This window comes from Mauremys mutica, chromosome 1, assembly GCF_020497125.1.
Source record: "Mauremys mutica isolate MM-2020 ecotype Southern chromosome 1, ASM2049712v1, whole genome shotgun sequence".
Lineage (NCBI taxonomy): Eukaryota > Metazoa > Chordata > Testudines > Geoemydidae > Mauremys > Mauremys mutica.
Window position 1 is genome coordinate 265,294,619 of NC_059072.1, and position 20,728 is coordinate 265,315,346.

The 20,728-nt window shown below is 39.0% G+C and overlaps 1 protein-coding gene across 1 annotated transcript in view; it reads right to left on the reverse strand.

Annotated features, from left to right (window-relative positions):
• Positions 1 to 20,728, reverse strand: part of TM9SF2 (transmembrane 9 superfamily member 2) — a 64,926-nt gene continuing 44,198 nt past the window's right edge. The window contains exons 12-17 of the mRNA XM_045009051.1: positions 19,261 to 19,318; positions 18,462 to 18,621; positions 16,759 to 16,910; positions 15,333 to 15,444; positions 14,583 to 14,754; positions 1 to 1,389 (exon numbers count right to left, since the gene is read on the reverse strand). Of these exons, the coding sequence (XP_044864986.1) occupies positions 1,322 to 1,389; positions 14,583 to 14,754; positions 15,333 to 15,444; positions 16,759 to 16,910; positions 18,462 to 18,621; positions 19,261 to 19,318 (722 nt within the window). The 3' untranslated portion in view covers positions 1 to 1,321. The remainder of the gene's footprint in view (positions 1,390 to 14,582; positions 14,755 to 15,332; positions 15,445 to 16,758; positions 16,911 to 18,461; positions 18,622 to 19,260; positions 19,319 to 20,728) is intronic.

Genomic DNA, 20,728 nt, shown 5'->3' on the forward strand with positions numbered 1-20,728 from the left:
TTAACCAACAATATTTTTATTGATTCAGTATTCGAGCATCATTAGGTTAAGGTCTTTTAGAAAAGCATACCATTAGAAAAATCAGACAAAAGAAATTTAATTTATGACTGACAACTAGTACATGCAGTTTAATAATATTTTATCAGACTGTGGGAAACATGCTGTCCTTGCGGATAGATGAACAGTTATGAATCTAAATTACTGAACAAGAACATTTCAAATTTGTTAAAATTTACTGTGGAATAAGTCATTCTAGTCAGTCACCTGGAACTGATTCGTTTCTCAGAACACGAGGCAAAAACAGTGGGTTTTTTGGTTTTTTTGCTTAAATAAATCTAGCCACAGGTGCTTTATGGAATATGCATCATTAAGATCAGTTAAAAGAAGATCAGCAGTGAATGCTGCGCATATATTAAGATCTTCTCCACATATGATTTAGTCTCAGAAAAAGTAGCTTGGTTAAGGGCTGGATTAATCCTGCAGTGCATATGTGTAATTGTCTAATTTCATTCTCACACACCACTATCACATTTTAAGCATTAGTCATTTAGGACAACTGATTTTTTCCCAGATCAAAAGGAGTGTCAATATACATTAATCAAATATAGTAAAATGCAATAAAAGACTCCACATAATTTTAAAACCTCCCTTGTCAATATATCTGTATTTACATAACTTCATAAATTTCTAATATGTAATTACCCATTGAAGATATTTTTACAACAAGGTTATGAATTTATAAATTCAAAGACTCAGAGGCACATAGTTTAAAAGGCCAATAACACTGAAACCAATGAAGTCACAGAAATTGGAATATTTATGGACATATCACTAGTACAAAATAAAAAACACATCCAAAACAGCAACCCACCTTGGAGACATCCTTAAAGTTAGCATGATAAAAAGTTCTCATTTCCTTCAAAAGAAAAATAATTCATCCCTCCTACCAAGCCTAGAAAATCCTATTTACAATTGTATTTTATTCAGCAGGATCATTAAGTTGCGTAATACAGCCACTTCTATTCTGCCATTAGAATTTAATGTTTTTATTACAGTATAGTTATATTTACAAATGCATACAATATTTAACTCTGGTCTTCATTAAGAAGATTTGAATGAAAACAGATTGTTAAATCACAATACAAACGCTTTTGTGGAAAAAGTGTTTTGAGGAGGATGTGTATTCAGTATCATTCCCAGGGAACAAGATGTCAATACTTCTGATAAAGCTTAAATTCATCACCAAGAACAGGTCTTTAAATTATGTTAATGAAGATCAAATCCCTTCTGTGCCAACTTTCACACACTGGGGTTTCTTCCATCAGTCAACTTTCACCACGCTGTAAATTTTGGTCACAAACCAAAAGCATGCAAAGAATCCAATTGTCCCTATAAAAAAAAAAGAGTTTTTCAAAGAGCAGATTCACAAACATGGAAGTGTACACATAGACAGAATTCTTCTTTCAAAGCAAAGAGTTGCACATTAGCACAACTAGTATAGGGTCTAACACAGAAATTAGAAACTCACACTCTGTGTAGGACCAAATTAAATTTTTCTGTAGACCAGGATATAAGTTTAGGACTTCATATTACCCTCCACAGCTGATCGCCTACCAGTGTCAATGGAAAGTTTGCATAAAGATAGAATATGGTATTTATATAGTAACTGAACTTTAATCGAATTTTTATTTATTAATGCTTCATTATGGTCAGCATCACCCAGTGGAAGAAAATACTCACCTTTAAGACCAGAGCTATTTCTGTTCTTCGTTTCTCTTTTCTCTCCCCCCATCCCCACCCCAAGTCTTTCATTTCCCTATTGGGTTCACAACTGCACCCTTCCCTACTGCATCTGCTCAAGTGATCAGCTAGGTATGACATTACACTGTTCAGTAGACACTTCAATTACCACATGCAAACTTATGAAGACAGTACTGCATTGATTTACATACACATTAAAAATCCTTTCCAAATTTGGCAATCAAATGCTAGAAAGATTTTTTTTAAATGAAAGGAGAGGTTATTTACCTTGTGCAATAACTGGATTTTGAGATGTGCGTCCCTGTGGGTGCTCCACTTCAGGTGCACATGCACCAAAGCCTTTGATCACAGATTTTCGGTAGCAGTGGCCGTTCAGCTGACACACCCTTGTGCCCCACACTCAGGCTTCATAGGGCTGCATGGGCGAATGGCCCTCAGTTCCTTCCCTACCACTAAGTCCCATAGTAGGAGACTCCTAAGCAGAGAGGAAGGAGGGCAGGTAGCAGATCCCCTACAGAGGGACACATCTCAAAGAACTTGTTACTACACAACGTGAGTTGTAAGGTCTGAGGCCTCTTTCTGCAGTAAAAGCAGCAGCCAGAGTGAGAAACAGCAGCCATGTACTAAGTTGCAGAGTCACATCCTCACATTCCATCTATTGTACCAAAACGATGTCCTATCAGGCTGTTAAGAAGGCGAGCCTGTCCTAACAGAACCTACCATCACCAGATAAAGTAACAGATGTTAAGATGTTTAAAGAAAACTTTGTTAATATTCTGTCTGGCAAGAAACCACTTAACACTTGTGATTGTGAAATCTATATTGTTTTGCCTTTGTGGTCCCTACTTGTCTATTGTCTCTGCCTGATTCTTTATTGTTTGTCTGTTAAATAATTAATTTTTCAAAATTTAAATCAGCTAAGGAGGTGGGGCCTGATTATGGTTAAAGAATTGTTTTGTAATGAGCTAAGGAGAAAAACACTGTTTTGTAGCACTTCAGTTTAAAATGATTAGTTAGGGAAAACTAAGCAGGACCCAAATTTTAACTACCATATATACTCGATCATAAGCCAGTTAATTTATAAGATCCCCCCCCCCCAAGATTAAGTAAAAATAGAAACATTTTATGGCCTGTTCATAAGCCAACCCTATAATTCAGGGGTCAGCAAACTTTGGCTCCCGGGCCACCAGGATAAGCCTCCCCTTGCGCCCCAACCCCCTGCAGCAGCTCTGATCCCCCCTCCCACCCTCCAAACCCCTCAGACCTAGCCCAGAGCACCCTCCTGCACCCCAAACCCCTCAGCTCCAGCCCCACCGCAGAGCCCACACCCCAACCACCTGTCCCATCCCTGATGCCCCTCCCACTCTCCAAACCCCTCAGTCCCAGCCCGGAGCACCCTCCTACGCCCCAAACTCCTCATCTCCAGTGCCACTGCCCCCCACATTTCACCCCAGCCTGGAGCCCCCCCTTGCACCCCTCATTTCTGGCCCCACCACAGATCCCACACCCCAACCTCCATTTTGTGAGAATTCATGGCCCACCATACAATTTCTATTCTCAGATGTGGCCCTTGGGCCAAAAAGTTTGCCCATCCCTGCCCTAGACCTATCCAGAATAAAGGACAAAAAGTCTAGGGGACTTCCTGAATGCTCTGGCTCTGTCCAAGTAAAAAGCCAATGCCCTCTTAACATCTAGTTTATGGAAGGTAGCTTCCTTTTTTGACTGATGCAGCTACGAAAAGAAAACCAGACTATTTACCTTCCAGTTAACATGTAACTCAGAAGAAATGTTGGGTAAAATTTTTGGATAGGATCATAATGATACATTTTCTTTGGAGCACACAGTAAATACAGAGCATGCCATCAGAGCCCCAATCTTCCCAACCCTTTGTGCAGAAATGAAAGCCACCAAAAAGACCATCTTCAAAAGGCTCAAAAGTCTCTCTCATGAGACTGTTAAGAATAAGGTTGAGACCCTAAGTGGAGCAGGAGCTCTAATTGGCGGAAAAAGGTTCATAAGACCATTCAGGAACTTCATCATGGTCAGATGTGCGAACACGGAGAAACTTTCTACTGGCAAGTAGAAAGCTGTTATTGACACTAAGTGAAACTTGATGGAACTCAGCGAAAGACCTGATGTTTTCAATTCCAACAGGTAATCCAAGGCTATGGAAAGAGAACTGGACAGGTGAAAGATGGTGATTACACCAAAGATGAAATCGTCTCCATTTCTGGAGGTAAGTGTGTCTTGTAAATGCCTTCCTGCTATTTAACACCACATGTTGTACTCCCAAATCAACAGGATGCTTCTAGTCCCAAGAAACATTGAGGAGCCATGATTGGAGTTGCAGAACATTCAGATTGGGGTGAAGTGTTCAATCCACATTCTGAGACAACAGTTGAGAATTGTTTGGGAGCTGCCACAGAGGGAGAGAGGCGAGTTTGATGATCTAAGGAAACCAAACTTGTCTTGGCCAAGTTGGTGCAGTCAAAATGACCCTGGCTTGGTCTTGCTTGATCTTGTTTAAAACCTTTGAAAGTAATGGAGTTGGTGGATATACATAAAAAGACCCTTTGTCCATGTAATGAAAAAGGCATCGCCTAGGACTGAGTCCTCCTCCTAGACGACGATTTTCTGCACTTTTTGCTGGTTGCAGTGGTGAAAGGATAGACCTCAGGAAACCCCCAAGCTAAAAATTTTTTGTCCAGGATTCCAGAGTCCAACTCCTATTTGTAATTTATCGAAAAACGTCTGCCATGGTGTTTTACACCCAGGAGGTAAGAAATCAAAATGACCTATGCATTAATCCAGAGCTCTATCACTGATGCAGAGTGAGGGGGAATGGGCTCCTCCCTGATATAATATATACAAGGTATGTTGTCTGTCATGATCTTGATTGACTTGGTTTTGATTAGGGGAAGAATGTGGAGGCAAGCATTTCTGATAACTTTTAACTCCAGCAGACTGATGTGCAAGTGTTCTTCCCTTGGGCTGCGTGAGGACCTAATTGTGCTCCCCATTTCAAGAGGGAAGAATTCAACATTATCATGATCTTAGGAGGATTCTTGATGAATGGGATTCCTTCACAAACCTTCTACCAGTGACTGTCAGACCCGGCTGGGTACAAACACCGGCTTGTTCAGACTGTGTTGGGTATGTAAATTATTGACATCAAATATGTAACCTGATGTTTTGTGTTACAAAAAACACAAGCTACCCTATGTCCCAGAAGCTGCAGATACATCCAGCAAGAACATGTCTGCAAGGAACTTGAGGACTGAGGTGCATTCTCTGGATAAGGTTCTTTAGAGCGAGGAACCTGACAGGAGGGAGATAAGCCCTGCCAGTCACTGAATCCAGAAAACACTCCTATAAAAATTATTCACTGTGCAGGGGTCAAAGCCAATTTCTTGAGATTTATTTGAAGGACTAAACTATGGAATAAGTTGTCTGAACTGCTGACAGCACCTCCCAATAAGACTGATCCTTGAGGTGCCAGTCACTGAAATATGGAAAGATTTATTTCTAGATGACAGAGGTGGGCAGTTACAACTGCTATGATTTTTGAGAAAACCCTTGGGGGGGGGAAGAAAGACCAAAATGTAGAACCCAATACTGGTCTTGATTGTGATCAAATGTGAAACAAAAATCTTTTTGAGAGCACAATAAATTGCTCCATGGAAGTAGCACCTTTGGTGATCAAATCAGTCCCTGGACTCCAGAGAGGGAAATTAGACCTGCTAGGAATGCCACCTGGAATTTCAGATATCTGACATGCTTGTTCAGCTGTCTGAGATCTAGAATTGGCCTCCTTCCCCCTTTTTCTTGGGTATCAGAAAATACCATGAATAAAACGCTTTTCCTCTGTGTTGAAGTGGAACTAGTTCTATGACACCTAGACTTAAGAGTGATGTGATCTCCTGTCTCGGGAATTGATCATGACAGGAGTCCCTGAAGGAGGACAAGGAAGGGGGGGTGGGCAGGAAGGAGGTAAACTGGATCACATAACCAGAAGTAATGGCCTCCAATACCCTTTTGTCCAATGTTATAGCCTCCCATGCCTACTGGAACAGAGAGAGGCCGTGTACAAATTGAGGAAGAGGGGTAGTATAGTGCAACTGAGAAACCCTGGTTTAGATTCTCGACCAAACCATCAAAAAGGTTACTCATCCTGTACAGTAACTCTGGTTCTTCAATACATGTGTCCCTACAGGTGCTCCAAGGGTATGACTTGAACTAGCATTTGGAAGACGTTGACGGCTGGGATGACGCAGTTGAAGTAGTCACTGGTTTCTTTTTAGAAAATGTTGACATTATCCAGTAGTTCAGATGGCCTATAGAAGGTGGAAAATTGAGCAGGATAGCATCTTTGCAGTGACTGAGACTTGCTAACTTCTCTTTTCTTTGCAGGTGTGTAAGATCTAAATGTAGCCCTAGCGTACTTTAGGGTATAAAACATTGTCTGTGGAGCATGCAAAGAGCTTGTGGCCATTAAATGGCAAGTTCTTAATGACTGACTGTACTTCCCACGGGAAACCATACAACTGAAGTCAGGAAGCTTGTCTCATCCCTGCTGTGGTGGAAACAGACCTGATTGCAACATCAGTAACATTAGGTGAAGCCCGCAAAGAAGTCTTCATCAAGAGATGACCCTCCTTTATTATGGTATTAAACTGATGTTTCTGGGATAAAGGGTCAAGAAAAGCATTAAAGTTCTCATAGTTCAGGTAGTCATATTTTGATACCAGCACCTGGTGATTTGCTACCCTGAAAGGTAATGTCCACGAAGACTAGTTTTTATGACCGAAAAGATCCAGACACTTCCTGTCCTTGTTATATGAGGTAGCTTTTTGAATATGCTCTCTCCCCCTTTCATTAACTGTGTCCACAACCAAAGAATTTGGTGCCGGCTGTGAAAATAAAGTTTTGGAATCCTTGGCCAGAATGTAGGGGTTTTTGTTGTGGGTTTTTTTTTTTTAAATCAGCTTGCTTGCATGTACAGATTGCAATTGCTGGAGTTGGCCAGCTGGTCTTTGCTAGCTCAAGAAGAGCTTCTTTAATCATCAGTGCCACCCATGCTGAAGTGGAGGTATGCAATATAAAGAACAGATTAGACCAGGGGTCGGCAACCTTTCGGAAGTGGTGTGCCGAGTCTTCATTTATTCACTCCGATTTAAGGTTTTGCGTGCCAGCCATACATTTTAACGCTTTTAGAAGGTCTCTTTCTATACGTCTATAATATATAACTAAACTATTGTTGTATGTAAAGTAAATAAGGTTTTTAAAATGTTTAAGAAGCTTCATTTAAAATTAAATTAAAATGCAGAGCCCCTCAGATCGGTGGCCAGGACCCGGGCAGTGTGAGTGCCATTGAAAAATCAGCTTGCATGCTGCCTTTGGCACCCGTGCCATAGGTTGCCTACCCCTGGATTAGACAAATACCTGTCAGGGATGATCTAGATAATATTTAGTCTGGCCTTGAGTGCAGGAGACTAGACTAGAAGACCTCTCAAGGTCTCTTCCAGTCCTATGATTCTATGAATACCTCAAGGGATTTATGATAGGAATCCTGGACTTCTTCCAGAGGAATTTTTAAGTGTGTCCACAACTTGCCTCATCAGGTCCTGGAATTGCCAAAAGTCATCAGCTAATGACTACGGCAGTGGCATTACTTGCCTCTGCTGATTCAGAGTGGAGGGGAGGAATGGCTGGTACCAGGGAATGAGGTCTTATGTTCTTTATGAGATTCCACTGGGTACCCTCAAAACTGCTAGTAATACATTGCCCATGGATCCCAATAAGGCAAAGGAGGAGGACAATAAGCCATGGGAGAGAGGTAGCAATTGTTGGTCATCCCAAGTTTTAAGAGGCAGAGGTCTTGTAATCTTGCCTTTCTTGCGTCTGCAGAGGAGAATCATGTCTCCTGGAATAAACTAGAGCACCTTGAACTGAAAGCACTGAGTACAAATGCTCCTTTATGTATTGCACAGAAGGTGACAACCCTTCTTCCTGAATGGTAAAAGTTGGAGAAGCGGTGGGTCTCACCACAACATGAGCAGTCAGTGATCCAGCAGATCTTGGTAAGGAGAGGTGTCTGGAGGTTGCAAGGAAGGACAGACTTAGACTCCTTCAGTTTCATGAGGTCTTTAAGAAACGGGAACTCCTGCAGTACTGGGAGCATAAAAGAACTTGGCATGGGCCTCAAGGTTGCTCCTGATGCTGCTGTTTGAGGCAGTGGTGCCAGTACCAAGGGTACCACAAATTCCAATGAGGCCACTCCCTTGATGGTGACAGTAGTGGTCTTTGGTACCACACCCTTTACCACCAAGGTATGGGACTTAGATAAAGTCTTAGATTGCTTTATGATACCCAAAGTAATCGGCGCCTCAATAGCACTCCTCTTGGGGCCTGAGGTCTCCTGTACTGAATCTTCTTTGAGGAACTCTGCTCTGGTCCTCTTGTTCCCCTCCATCTTTGAGTGAGAAGCTCTAAGTACCACTGGCACCGTTAAAGGTACTTCACCCATGGAGAGTGTTGAAGATTAGGATCTTGACACTGCTTTCACCTTGGAATCTCTTTGTGACTGTGATCTCATCATAGAAGGGGCACTAACAGAAGCAGAGGGTCTCTTGGAGAGGGGGTTCTCTGTACCCAGATCTAAAATCTGGTCATAAGGCTTGCTCTGTCATCAGTAGTGCATACTTAATTCCCCTGTTTTTAAGGAATCTTCCCTTAAACAAAGTGTAAATCTTGTACTTGCTGGGAATATGCAAGTCTCACAAGCAACATATTTGTGGAGAATGCCCATTGCTGACGGGAATGGCTTATTGACATTGGAGACACCTTTTAAAACCCAAGGAGCCTGGCATCCCAGATCTAAGAAACAATTTTAGACCTCTAAATTGGGGGGGGGGGGGGGGAAGAGAAGAGACAGGAACAACTGTTCCAACAACTATAAAGTAGAAAAGAACTAACCCTATATACTATTTTAACTCTAAAAAGAGACAACAGGCACACATGAAATTCCATCTCTGGCTGAAGGCTGTTGAAAAGGAATTGAGGGTGGTTCACCCAAAGAGCCCTATATAGCCTCTGTAGGGGGCACGAGGATGTGTAGGACTCATGTGTGGTCCGAATGGGCACTGCTACCAAAAATCTCCAGTCAAAAGACACAGGGTGCATGTGTGCCTGAAGTAGTATCCCTCTGGGCATTCCACTTGAAGCAGCAGCTTAGATTATGCAGAATTTAAATATGCCATGCAGGACACGAACATCAAGTAGGATGGATTTTTACACTACTGATCTAATATAAATAAAGATTATTTACGAAAAACTTAACTGACACCTACTTCTTGAATGCACTTAAGGATTTCATAGCTCATTGTTTAACGTCTGTAGTTCAAAAAGGAGGCTTGGATTTTTCGATACTATAGTTCAGAATTTAAGTTTAACTGCTGTTCTGTTACGGTTATAATGTTTAAAATGTTCAGAGACACTGAAGACTAAAAAGGCACCCAAAAGTCACAGGTATAGTCCTGTTTAAGCAAGTTACAAGTTTATATAATTTCAGTATTTGCCAAAGTTGCTATGGTAAAAATATTTTCATGCACCATGCTTTAACAAATATAGTTTTTTAAAGATAGTTTAATCATACAGTCAAAGAGGTTTAATTCTCAAAACACATTTGAACTGAAGTTTAAAGACAAAGATTACTTCCTTGATTTCTTGGAGACAGCTCTTTCATTTGAAATTGAGAATAGTTCTGCCCATCCTTTTTCAGAGAGGTGTGATAGATATACCAAAAATATACTGTTGGGCACAAAAGCTATGCTGATGAAGTTACACTGACCACCTTAACATTATTCCTTCAAACTACAACTAAAAATCAGAAAAATGGTTGACATAGATGGCTTTCATTGCATCTGTTATGAGAACCTTTGTTTCCCAGAAAAATTAGGCCAGGACAAAAGCCATTCAGATAGCTGATTTTGCCTTAGTATACCTAGTATTATTGTAGCTTTAACTTGTGTAAGGGCCAACTAACTATTTAAGACAACATGTTTTGATTTAAGTTTTGACAAGGAGCATGATGGAAATTCAGCAATAACTCATATGCTGTAAAATCCTGTGAAGAATCATGAAAGATATCATGGTAATTTTTTTCACGCTTGCTAAACTAGTGATGTTTAACTGACTCATTTACTATGATACGTAGTTGTGGGCCCAGCTGTGAATCACCAAGATTTGTCATGTAGCTCCCAGTATCCTGCCTGCTGAGTTTGATCAATGACCTGGAATGCAGTATGGAAGCAAGTGCCTGAAGCATGTGTTACACTGACATAGCAGCAGGGCACCGTCAAAACCCTTCCTGATACTGACAATTTTTAACAGATGAGTAAGCAGCAGCAGAACAGTTTTGATACAACAATTACAATTTTTTCTTTTTGGCTTGTATATCATCTTGGCACAGGAAGCAACTTGCCTTTAGGAGCAGATTTTGGTAAATAGCTGTTTCATTTAAGAGTTCTGAGAGGAACATATCCCTTAACTCTCCCTCTTTACATAAACACTTATCCCTAAAATATTTCAGTAACTCCATAGATTTTAGAGTGCATCTGATTTTTGGAAGAAACAGCAAACTGTAATCTATTATAGTAGGGACATTATTTTGAGACCAAAAGAGTGAATTGAGAAATATGGCTGACTTGTTTGATGTCCTTTTACAACAGTCGAGGATTATATAGTTTCAGAAAAGCTAAATACTTTCCTGTAAACAGGAAATGTTCAGTTAAAGTTTCAATACCAACTTTAATCCTGCCTGTATCCTCACAGAACTTGAAGTTTGAGACACTGACCAAGTACCACATAAAACTAAGCACATGAACTCCAGAAGTATATTTTAGTTGTCTAATATACTTTGCATACCCCTGAGCCCAGTACCAGGTACAAAGGGCTAGTGGGGACAGTGTCATGGCAGATAAAGGGTAAGATACTTGTAACTTCTATCCTGAGCCCATAATTATCATCAGACAGTGCACAGCTGATTGCTGATAGTCAGCTGCTGGTGCAACATTCATGACCCAGGCTGAGTGGGCAAGGGAACAGGAGATGCACTGGATATATCAATGCCCTCAGATTACAGTTTATGACATGTTAACTGACCTGAGGGAAGGAGGGCAAGTGGAAGCTGGCAGATGCATGTTGCCTGAGGTGCGAAGAGGCTGTCATGCTGGACCTACCACACTAAATCCTCTTCCCTCCATGGAGAAGAGAGCTGAAGTAAAGTCCCTACCTGACTGTATGCAGTATTCTGAGGTTTATAGCCAGCATGACTAGAATGGACTGGTTAAAAAACTTCTTTAGACCATCAGTGAGGCTGATACACTTTGGTTTCTGGCCAATATTACAATATCGTCAAGGAAGACAGAGGTCTGGTTTGTACTAAAAAAGAGTTACCGTATATACTCGTCATAAGCCAAATATTTTTTGTAAAAAAGTGACTAATCAATGGCTTATAAACGGGTCTACACCAAAATTTGATGATTTTAAACTCTATGGAATCATTGAATTGAATATCTAATACATTGTCGTTTTGTTTACCTGGATTGTCTGCAGGCATGGAGCCTCTCAGGTCCCTGTGGCCACGGTTCGCCGTTCCCAGCCAATGGGTGCTGCGGGAAGTGGCGCCACTCCATGCCTGCAGACACTCCAGGTAAACAAAATGTCCCAACCTGCCAGCGGCTTACCCTGATGGGCCAGGAGCCAAAGTTTGCCAACCCCTAAAATATAGGGTCGGCTTATGAAAGGGTTATACAGTTTTTGCTATTTTTACCTAATCATCTTGGGGTGGGTCGGCTTATAAACGAACGGGCTAGTGAACGAGTGTATATGGTAATTAATGCAACTAACTCAATTTAAAATCAATGTATCTAAGGAAGGCTTAATCAGGTGTAAATGCGTCTACACTAGGATTTTAAATCAATGTAATTAAATCTATTTAAAACTGATCTAGTTAGAGCAATGTAATTTTTCTAATATAACCAAGCCCAGAGTTCTCTATTTCAGACTGAGATGCTGTTTGTCTCTACTCTCATGTATATTCTACCATCCTGCTTCTAGACCAAAGGAGAGCAGAACTGCTAGCCTGTATGTTGGGACTGATTAACCTATTAGTATACAGAATATGAATAGGGAAGTAGTAAATTGTGACTTACAGAAATACATATGGATTAGGCAAAGGTATTTAATTTACAGGTGGCAGGGAGTATCAGGTTACAAATGCAGGTAATGTACAGTTAATAGAAGAAGGTTTTTAATTTTTTGTAACTAATATTCTGTTACTATTTTAAAAGGACAATATTCTCAAACTTTGGTTCTTGTTTTCCCTAGGAGTTTTCTTTTGAAAATGCAAAAAACATTCCCCCCCCAAATAAATAAATAATAATACTTAAGTCAAATACAGCTGAAATGACTTTGCTCACAACTTTAGTGAAAGTTTTGTTAAAAAAGTTAAAAGGTCTGATGGCCGGGACTTTAATTTCTGTGAAGCCCTTGGGCTATAAACTTGTATCCACCAAAAGCAGACCCACGTCACAGGCCATGACAAGCCTCTCCAACACAACTTCTGGTGCTTGTAACCTTGAAAAGGCCTCCACATTTCAAGCCTTAGGGTATGTCTACACTTACACTGCTGTAGCACTTAGTGAAGACACTACCTACAACAATGGAAGAGCGTCTCCCATCAGTGTACGTACTCTACCTCCCCAAGAAGTGGTAGCTATGCTGACAGGAGAAGCACTCCCACTGAAATAGCATTGTCTACCCCAGCGGTGAGGTCGGTATAACTACGTTGCCTAGGAGTGTAGATTTTCCACACCCCTGAGTGACAGTTATACCAACGTAAGTTTGTAGTATAGACCAGGGCTTAGAAATGCCACCATTATAGACTGCGAAGTTCATGAGGATTCAGTTACAAATGCTGCTGGCCTGGTGCTCAGAGTTTTTAAGCTTTCTGGGAGCAGGCAGTGGTGGTACCTATCAGTACGGAAGTGGGGGGTGCCAAAGAGCCACCCCCATGTCTGGGCAGCATGTCTCAGTAAAGGCCCGCTTTTCAGTGTGCAAGAAGATAGAGGAAGCTTTCTGCCACCACACCTTGCTACTGGACTTCATTCCCAGAGCAATAGAGGTAGAAAGCAGCAGGAGCTCAGGAACCAGAGGTAGTACTGTGTCAGAAACTAATGGACAGAGAAAGCAGGGATCTGAGGGGAGTGAATGAGTACATAGGGAGGAAACATTCCATTATTTGTCCTCAGTAACTGGGAAAGGAGATGAAAGATCCCAGTAACAAGATATTTAGGTAAGAGCTCTGGCAGCTGACAGCTTTTTCCTAAAAGCACCACCTTTAAATAACCATGGTAACTTCAAGTCTAGTGGTCAGTTTAGATTTTGAAGGGTACCTTTGCAACAAGACAGACAGACACACACACAGAAAGATCCATTTCAATGAGCATCAGACCTCATGGAAGTTAACACAAAGATTAAACTCCACCTTTGTAAAACAAATGAATGAATAAATAAATAAATAAAAAATACCCACACCCTTGTTTTTAGTTCTTACTGAAGCCTAATAGGTAAAAAGGTCAATTTTGGAAACTTATAATTGACATAGTCTTACAAGGGAGTTATTAATATGACTTCATCGTAACACTGCTCTGAAAAGCCCACATCTCCAAGAAATAAGGTAACACTCAGGCAACAGAACTATCCGCAGGATATTCAATACTTAAAACTTCAAATTTTGCAAGAACATCACACTTCAAAAACCAAAACCCACTACACCATTATATTACCTTTATTTCTAGAACATACCATCCCCTGTAGTCCAGTAACATTTCAGGATAAAAATGCTGCTCTGCAGCTCAATCTAGGACCAGCTGCTGACACGTGTAACATTTATACCTTGCAATGCATCCCTCCTCCCTGTTTAACTTTTTAAAATATGCTTGTATCGTAGAATCACAAGACTGGAAGGAACCTCGAGAGGTCTTCTAATCCAGTCCCCTGCACTCAAGGCAGGACTAAGTATTATCCAGATCATCTCTGAAAGGTGTTGTCTAACCTGTTCTTAAAAATCTCCAATGACAGAGATTCCACAACATCCCCAGGCAATTTATTCCAGTGCTTAACTAACCTGACAGTTAGGAAGTTTTTCCTAATGTACAACCTAAACCACCCTTGCTGGAATTTAAGCCCACAATCACAGTTTTTGACTACATTTGATAGTTCCATGTCTCACAATTATCCTCTGCATAAAGGCATGTTTTAGAACTCATGTGATCATGGACCCTTTAATAGCTTCCAGCTTATGTCCTTCCATTTAAACCCTGTTAAATATGTACACATCATTCTGTAAGTGGGATGTAATATCACACTAAACAATTCGCACAACTATAGCTAACACTGAATGTTTGGAAGACAATTTCAGGCATGTGCTTAAATGCAGCCTAATTTCAACAGCAGGATTTACCAATAGCAGTATTAGGTAAATACAAATATTTGTTAGTGTATTGTACTAGGTATAACTATGATTCTTCAGTTACTAATTTTAATCCTTTGAAGTCAGAGGCTGAGATTTCCGACACAGTTTATAGCAAAATATATTAGCATAATAATAGCTGACCTGAAATCAAGGGTTTAACGTTCAGCTATGGTTTCACATAAAGATTCAGATATTTCTATTTATAATATTTTTAGTGTTCCACTGCACACTCAACTAAAATTAGAGCTAGCAATATCAAGAACCAAGGTTTCAATATACTTACCTGTGAAAAGAAAGAAGATCAAAACCATTATCATGGTGTAACCAAAGTACAAAATGGTGCTTGCTGTCCCTGTGATTTGCAGTTTAGAAAAGAAATAGTGTATTGCATATATCAGAAAATAAACTGCAGTAAAACCACTGGTAAGGAAGGAACGCCACTGCCAGTGATAATCCTAGAAGAAAAGAAAAACTAAGTAATATTTCCTGAAATCTGAACTTGACCAATTACTAGATGCAAAATTACAAGTTAACTTTTCCTACTGGGTATTTAAAATTAAAAAGTTAAAGATAAAATGTTATTACTTTGGATCACCTAATCACAATTCATAGTATGAATCAGAAAGTCAAAAATCTACAAGCCCAAGTAACAAAAGCCAGATTTTAAAGGGTACATGTAAACATCAACTTGTGCCGGTCAAGCACATGCACCAAAAAGGAAACACTTTTGACAAAGCAAAGGCTTCTGTCTAGTCAACTGACTTCTACCGAAAATAGTGAGATGGATAACTGAAGATAAGCTACATCTCACTTGTACTGAATCTGGGTACAAACTCATTCAAAAAAATAATTTGTAATGAGAACTCTTATCAGAAAGGAGCAGTAAGTGTCCAATCACATTTTAAGCTGATCTTAATAGGATCTTAGTTATCCTAGTAGTGTTAAATTCTGGAATGATAATATTTCCAGTTATAGAAGTTGGATTTTGTGAAAGTGTCCTGGATATTGTATAATAGTGAAGAATATTTCTTACCTCTGCACACAGATGGAAATAGCAAAGCAGTATAGTGGCCTCAGAACATGTAATAACCAAAATAATGAACACAAGAAATAGGAAGCCAAACATATAATACATCTGATGGGACCTACAATCAAAACAGAGGATTAAAATAAGATAAAATGTATTTTGGAGGAAAATGGCATCTCTCAATATGAAAAAGCAGCACTAGCGCAAGATGTTCATTTTTAGTATAGCCTGAAGCTTAAACAATATTTTCTCCTTATCACAAGGGTGGAGTGTCATTGGTGCGGACACAAGTGGAAGTTAACTCATCCTTTGGTTTTTCAAACTGGGAATGCATGATTCAGCAGCACTACTCTAAAATGGCAAGCAAAAGCTCAAAACCTAAAACTTCTCTCAGATTTGGAGGTTTATGAAGAGAGAGAAACTGAACCGGACACATCACCAGTGAAATCCTGGCTCCACTGAAGTCCACTGAATATCAAAGCTCCCACGGACTTCAGTAGGGCCAGGATTTCACTCCACATTTCAAACAGAAAGTGGCAGAGTGGTAAAACAGAAAAAGTGTCAATACTTTAGATTTGTGTATTAGCACCTACTTCTGAGTTCAGAAACAGCTTAGAGAGATTGGATAACTAGATTGTGCCAGAAAGAGGGCAGATTTCTCATACAAGAGCAGTTTGTTAGCATGCTCAGAGTACACCTCTGAATTCACTGATGCTGGATGAGTATTTAGTGGGTTATTTTGAATGGTTAAAGGAATTACTCCGTAATGCCTATATGAAGATTTGGGGAAAGGAAAAAATCTGTTTTCCTGAAGCAATAATACTGTTCCATAAAGACTAAATTAATAAATCCAATGTAATATACTGTTCACTTCTTTCAAACATCTACCATAACGTCAGTTTCAGAGGCACTTCTGTATGAAGTAATAGGTGTAGTGCAGTGGTTCTCAAACTTTTGTACTGGTGACCCCTTTCACATAGCAAGCCTCTGAGTGTGACACCCCTTATAAATTATAAACACTTTTCCCATATATTTAAACACCATTATAAATTCTGGATGCAAAGCACGGTTTGGGGTGCAGACTGACAGCTTGTGACCCCCCCATATAATAACCTCACAACCCCTTGACGGGTCCCAACCCCCAGTTTGAGAACCCCTGGTGTAGTGCATAAAACTTCATGATTTGAATAGTGCAGGTCAGCTGTATGCTGGTAAGAATGAAAGTTATTTCTCTACACACATAGGCAAAAATAAAATAGCATGGAGTGCTTTCTGAGTGGCAGAATATTAAATGACAAACATTTTCATTTCTTGTGAAATGATCAATACTTTAGAAAACACTACAGGCAGGGTCAAGCTCTCTAGAGAAGAAAAGGTTCAAAGAGAAAAATTAAGGTTTATATGTTGTGGGTGTTCAAATAAGTTAACTTACCAAATACTATTTAGAATGAAGAAAAGTTGTATAAAGATGCACCCAAAGGGCAAAATCCCTCCCATGATAATGCCAGGTAATGGTTTTGTGTAGAATGATTGTTCAGGAATCTGACGAGGAATCTGATTGGTACGAACTGGGTGTTCAATAGCCTTTAAAGAGAAGAAAAAAGATTCCTAAATACATAACAATTAAATACATTTGACACTAGCAGTAGCAAAAATCTACTTAAATTTTATTAACAAACTGGTGGCCACCTAGTACCACGCTGTCATTGTTTCTAGCAGCCCAATTGCCAACAGCCTCAGAGCAAACAAAAATAGTAGGGTTGTCAAGAGATTAAAAAAAATTAATAGCGATTAATCACGCTGCTAAACAACAATAGAATACCATTTATTTAAATATTTTTGGATGTTTTCTACATTTTCATACATTGATTTTAATTACAACACAATACAGTGCTCACTTTATTTTTTATTACAAATATTTGCACTGTAAATACGCCAAAAGAAATCTCATTTTTACACTGCAAATATTTGTAATAAAAATATAATGTGAGCACTGTACACTTTGTATTCTGTGTTGTAACTGACATATTTGAAAATGTAGAAAACATCCGAAAATATTTAATACATTTTAATTGGTAGTCTATTGTTTAACAGTGATTAATCACGATTAGTTTTTTTATACTTGATTAATTTAGAGTTAATCGCGTGAGTTAACTGCAATTAATCGACAGCCCTAAAAAATAGGTAATAGATTTCTTGAAAGATTACTGTTAATCAAGATGTAGCAACTGATCTCTTGCTACTCTCCTTGCGTCATACTGCCAGTTTTTAATCAGCTCAGGCACTGAAAGAGAACCCCCTTGATTTGAGGGAGGAACTCTTAGCTTCGGAATAAACTGTTCTTCCCAATCTAAAATAGCCCTGTTCAGTCAATTTTCAGGGCATGCTGCAAGGAGAATATGGTAGTGTGATCTGTTGAGAATAAGGCCTGTAGGAATTAGGTCTGCGTAGGGGGAGGGCAGTTTTGCAGGGTGGGTGAGTGGTATTTAATATAATTTTTGTTCTTGTAATTAACTCATCAAGGGCACCAACAGCTTTGGATAGGAGTCCATTTTTTATTTTTGCATAAGTCCACATAAAAATAAAGGGAACACGAATGATTACACTCTATGGCCCATGAAGTCTTCCTTTTTAAGAAATCTATCTTTGCCACATGAGAAATGGCCTTCCAGAGTGTCTCACTTAGGGAAGTGGAATACCAAAAGATTCCACCATAGGACTCATCCCTTCCTCAGAGATTCTGAAATGGAAATAAGAACCATGGAAAAAAACCAAGGAAGGAATAATTAAGGAATCCAGTAAGTGGTTACCCTCATATCTGATTCAATCAACAAAACTCACTAGGAATTAAAGAGAGGTCCATCAACAACCAGAATGCTCCAAACCACTGCTTAATCTAAAGAAGCCTCAGGAGTCAAATCCACTGATCAGAGTAAGTAACACTAAGACCTAACAGTAAACTAAAAGAGACCTATTCATTATCAAATCTCTAAAGGGACTTGAGAAACTGTCAGTGGAATCCCAAGATCAGTTGAATGCTAATGGAACTGAGCTGGGCTGGAGGTGGATCATGTTTTCTATCCGGCCAATTCAATAGCCACAGTACATGCAGTTTACACCCACATAATCACTTACATTTTTCTTAAAACCAAAGTAGGCACCAATAAATGTCAGTGGCACAGATATGCAAAACCAAAGTGCCAAAATAGCAACCAAAGTTCCAAAGGGAATAGCTGCTGAAGATCCTTCTCCCCAAAGAATGAGGTTCATGATAAAGAAATCCGCAAATACAATTCTGAAAAATATACAACATGCTTAAAAAAAGAAACAGGAATGCCCAATATTTATATTAACATTACTGAAACTATATTACTGTATTAATATCTTAGTGTAATATGCATTAAGACCAACTGACACAGAAAATATCAAATGAAGAGGTCAAGCTAGTCTTTCTTTCTTAGCCTAGTGGGATTCAACTCCAGCAGGAGCTGACATTCCAACTAAGCAGTTTCAAATATATGCCTGTCACAACTGCACTTCAGGGGAAGACTGCTTGCTGTGATTAAGCAGAAAAATTTAACACAAAGGTTGTACAGTATATGACACCATATAAGACCTACTACAGTGTGGTCTGAGAAACAGCCTAGAGAGTAAAACAAATACATGAAAAAAAGTGTGCCTGGTCAAAAAACTTACTACCGTCATGCTACTACTACATAATCAACCTTTTCACATGGTGAGAGTAAACAAAATTTACAGAAAAAGATAGTGTATGCAATTAGCACATTTGTCTTTGTCAAATGCACCTTGCTGTTCACATGGCTTCTAGAATGAAAAGAAGATGTAGTAGGTTTATAGGTATAACTGAAGCTTTAAAAATTAGCTATGTCAGAAATGTAACAAGTATGAATAGTCATTTAGAGATTTCACTTACCCAGGACAAAGGAATGATGTCAGCAGGACATTTGTTTTCCATTTCTCACCACCAAAAGCTGTATTAAAATATTTGATAGCTATCAAAATGTGCATTAAGTGCACAGATTACAGTTTATTTTAATAGTATATTATTTAACAGTTATACTTAGGCAGGCCAGCAGAACACTATTTGAACACTAGTAAATTAAGATCAAAGCATTGAACTAAAATATTTAGTTATGGAAAAATGATTTTGCTTTATTCCTTTGCTCCTCAATTACACACCTTCCTATCAAAAGAAACATTTAATACTACAATCATGAAAAGGAAAATAAATAAAGGTGTCAACACTGTTATTTTATTATATATACACATTTTCCCCCTCCTCCCTACAAAGCTAAATGCATTAAGGATAAGGGCCAAACTCCATGTGAAGTAGAAACACTTGCATAAGTAAGGTAAGCAGAATTAGGTGCTTAGTCATCCACAGTGTATTTAACTTAGTGCATTAAAAAAGGAACTTGATTTAGGGCATACTCAAATAATCTTAGAGAATTAAACTTTTTGATCACTCAAGGCTTACACTAGCTTATTTAACATTCAGATGAAGGTTTGATTAGAATAAACTAGCAGTATAAGTTAAGATTCAAGATATTTTTAGGTATCAGAGGGGTAGATGCATTAGTCTGGATCTGTAAAAAGCGACAAAGAGTCCTGTGGCACTTTACAGACTAACAGACATACTGGAGCATAAGCTTTTATGGGTGAATACTCACTTCGTCAAATGCATGTAGTGATGACGAAGTGAGTATTCCCCCATGAAAGCTTATGCTCCAATATGTCTGGTAGTCTACAAGGTGCCACAAGATATTTTTACATATTCGCAACCATACTGATGCAAACAAAATTTATAGCTAGTAATCTTTTAAAAAATGAATGATCAGTTTAAAATTTTAGATAGAGTTTACCAATAATGATTAAAGAGCCAACATCAGTGCTCCCTACGAATCCTAGAAATATTAAGAAAAGAGTGATATTCAAATACTAAATCAGCTTCGTTTAGAAGGACTTTTAAAGGTGTGCCAAATTGATAAGAATTCTAGTCATATGAGTCAGTAGGACAAACGTCTTGCCTGAATTCAGCAAAGCTGGCAATTTCATCTGAGCTCTGTCATAATAATTTTTTTTATTTCAAGAGTCATGTATCATTACGATTAGATTGGGCTAATTAAGTTTCCATTCTTATTTAGCATCTTGGTAGCAATTGGTAGTGTCTATTAACTCTAACTAGTCTCAGCTTGGGCTCATGTCTTCTAATAAATTGTTTAAATTAATGTTTCGTTCATAATATTTTTAAACTGTATATAGCTTTATATTTCTGCATATTTACAGCAATATATATGCACACACAAATACTGTAATAAATGTACAGCTTTTAGTTCATGTGAAACACTGCTGATCGCATCATTTGATGAGAATTGCAGATA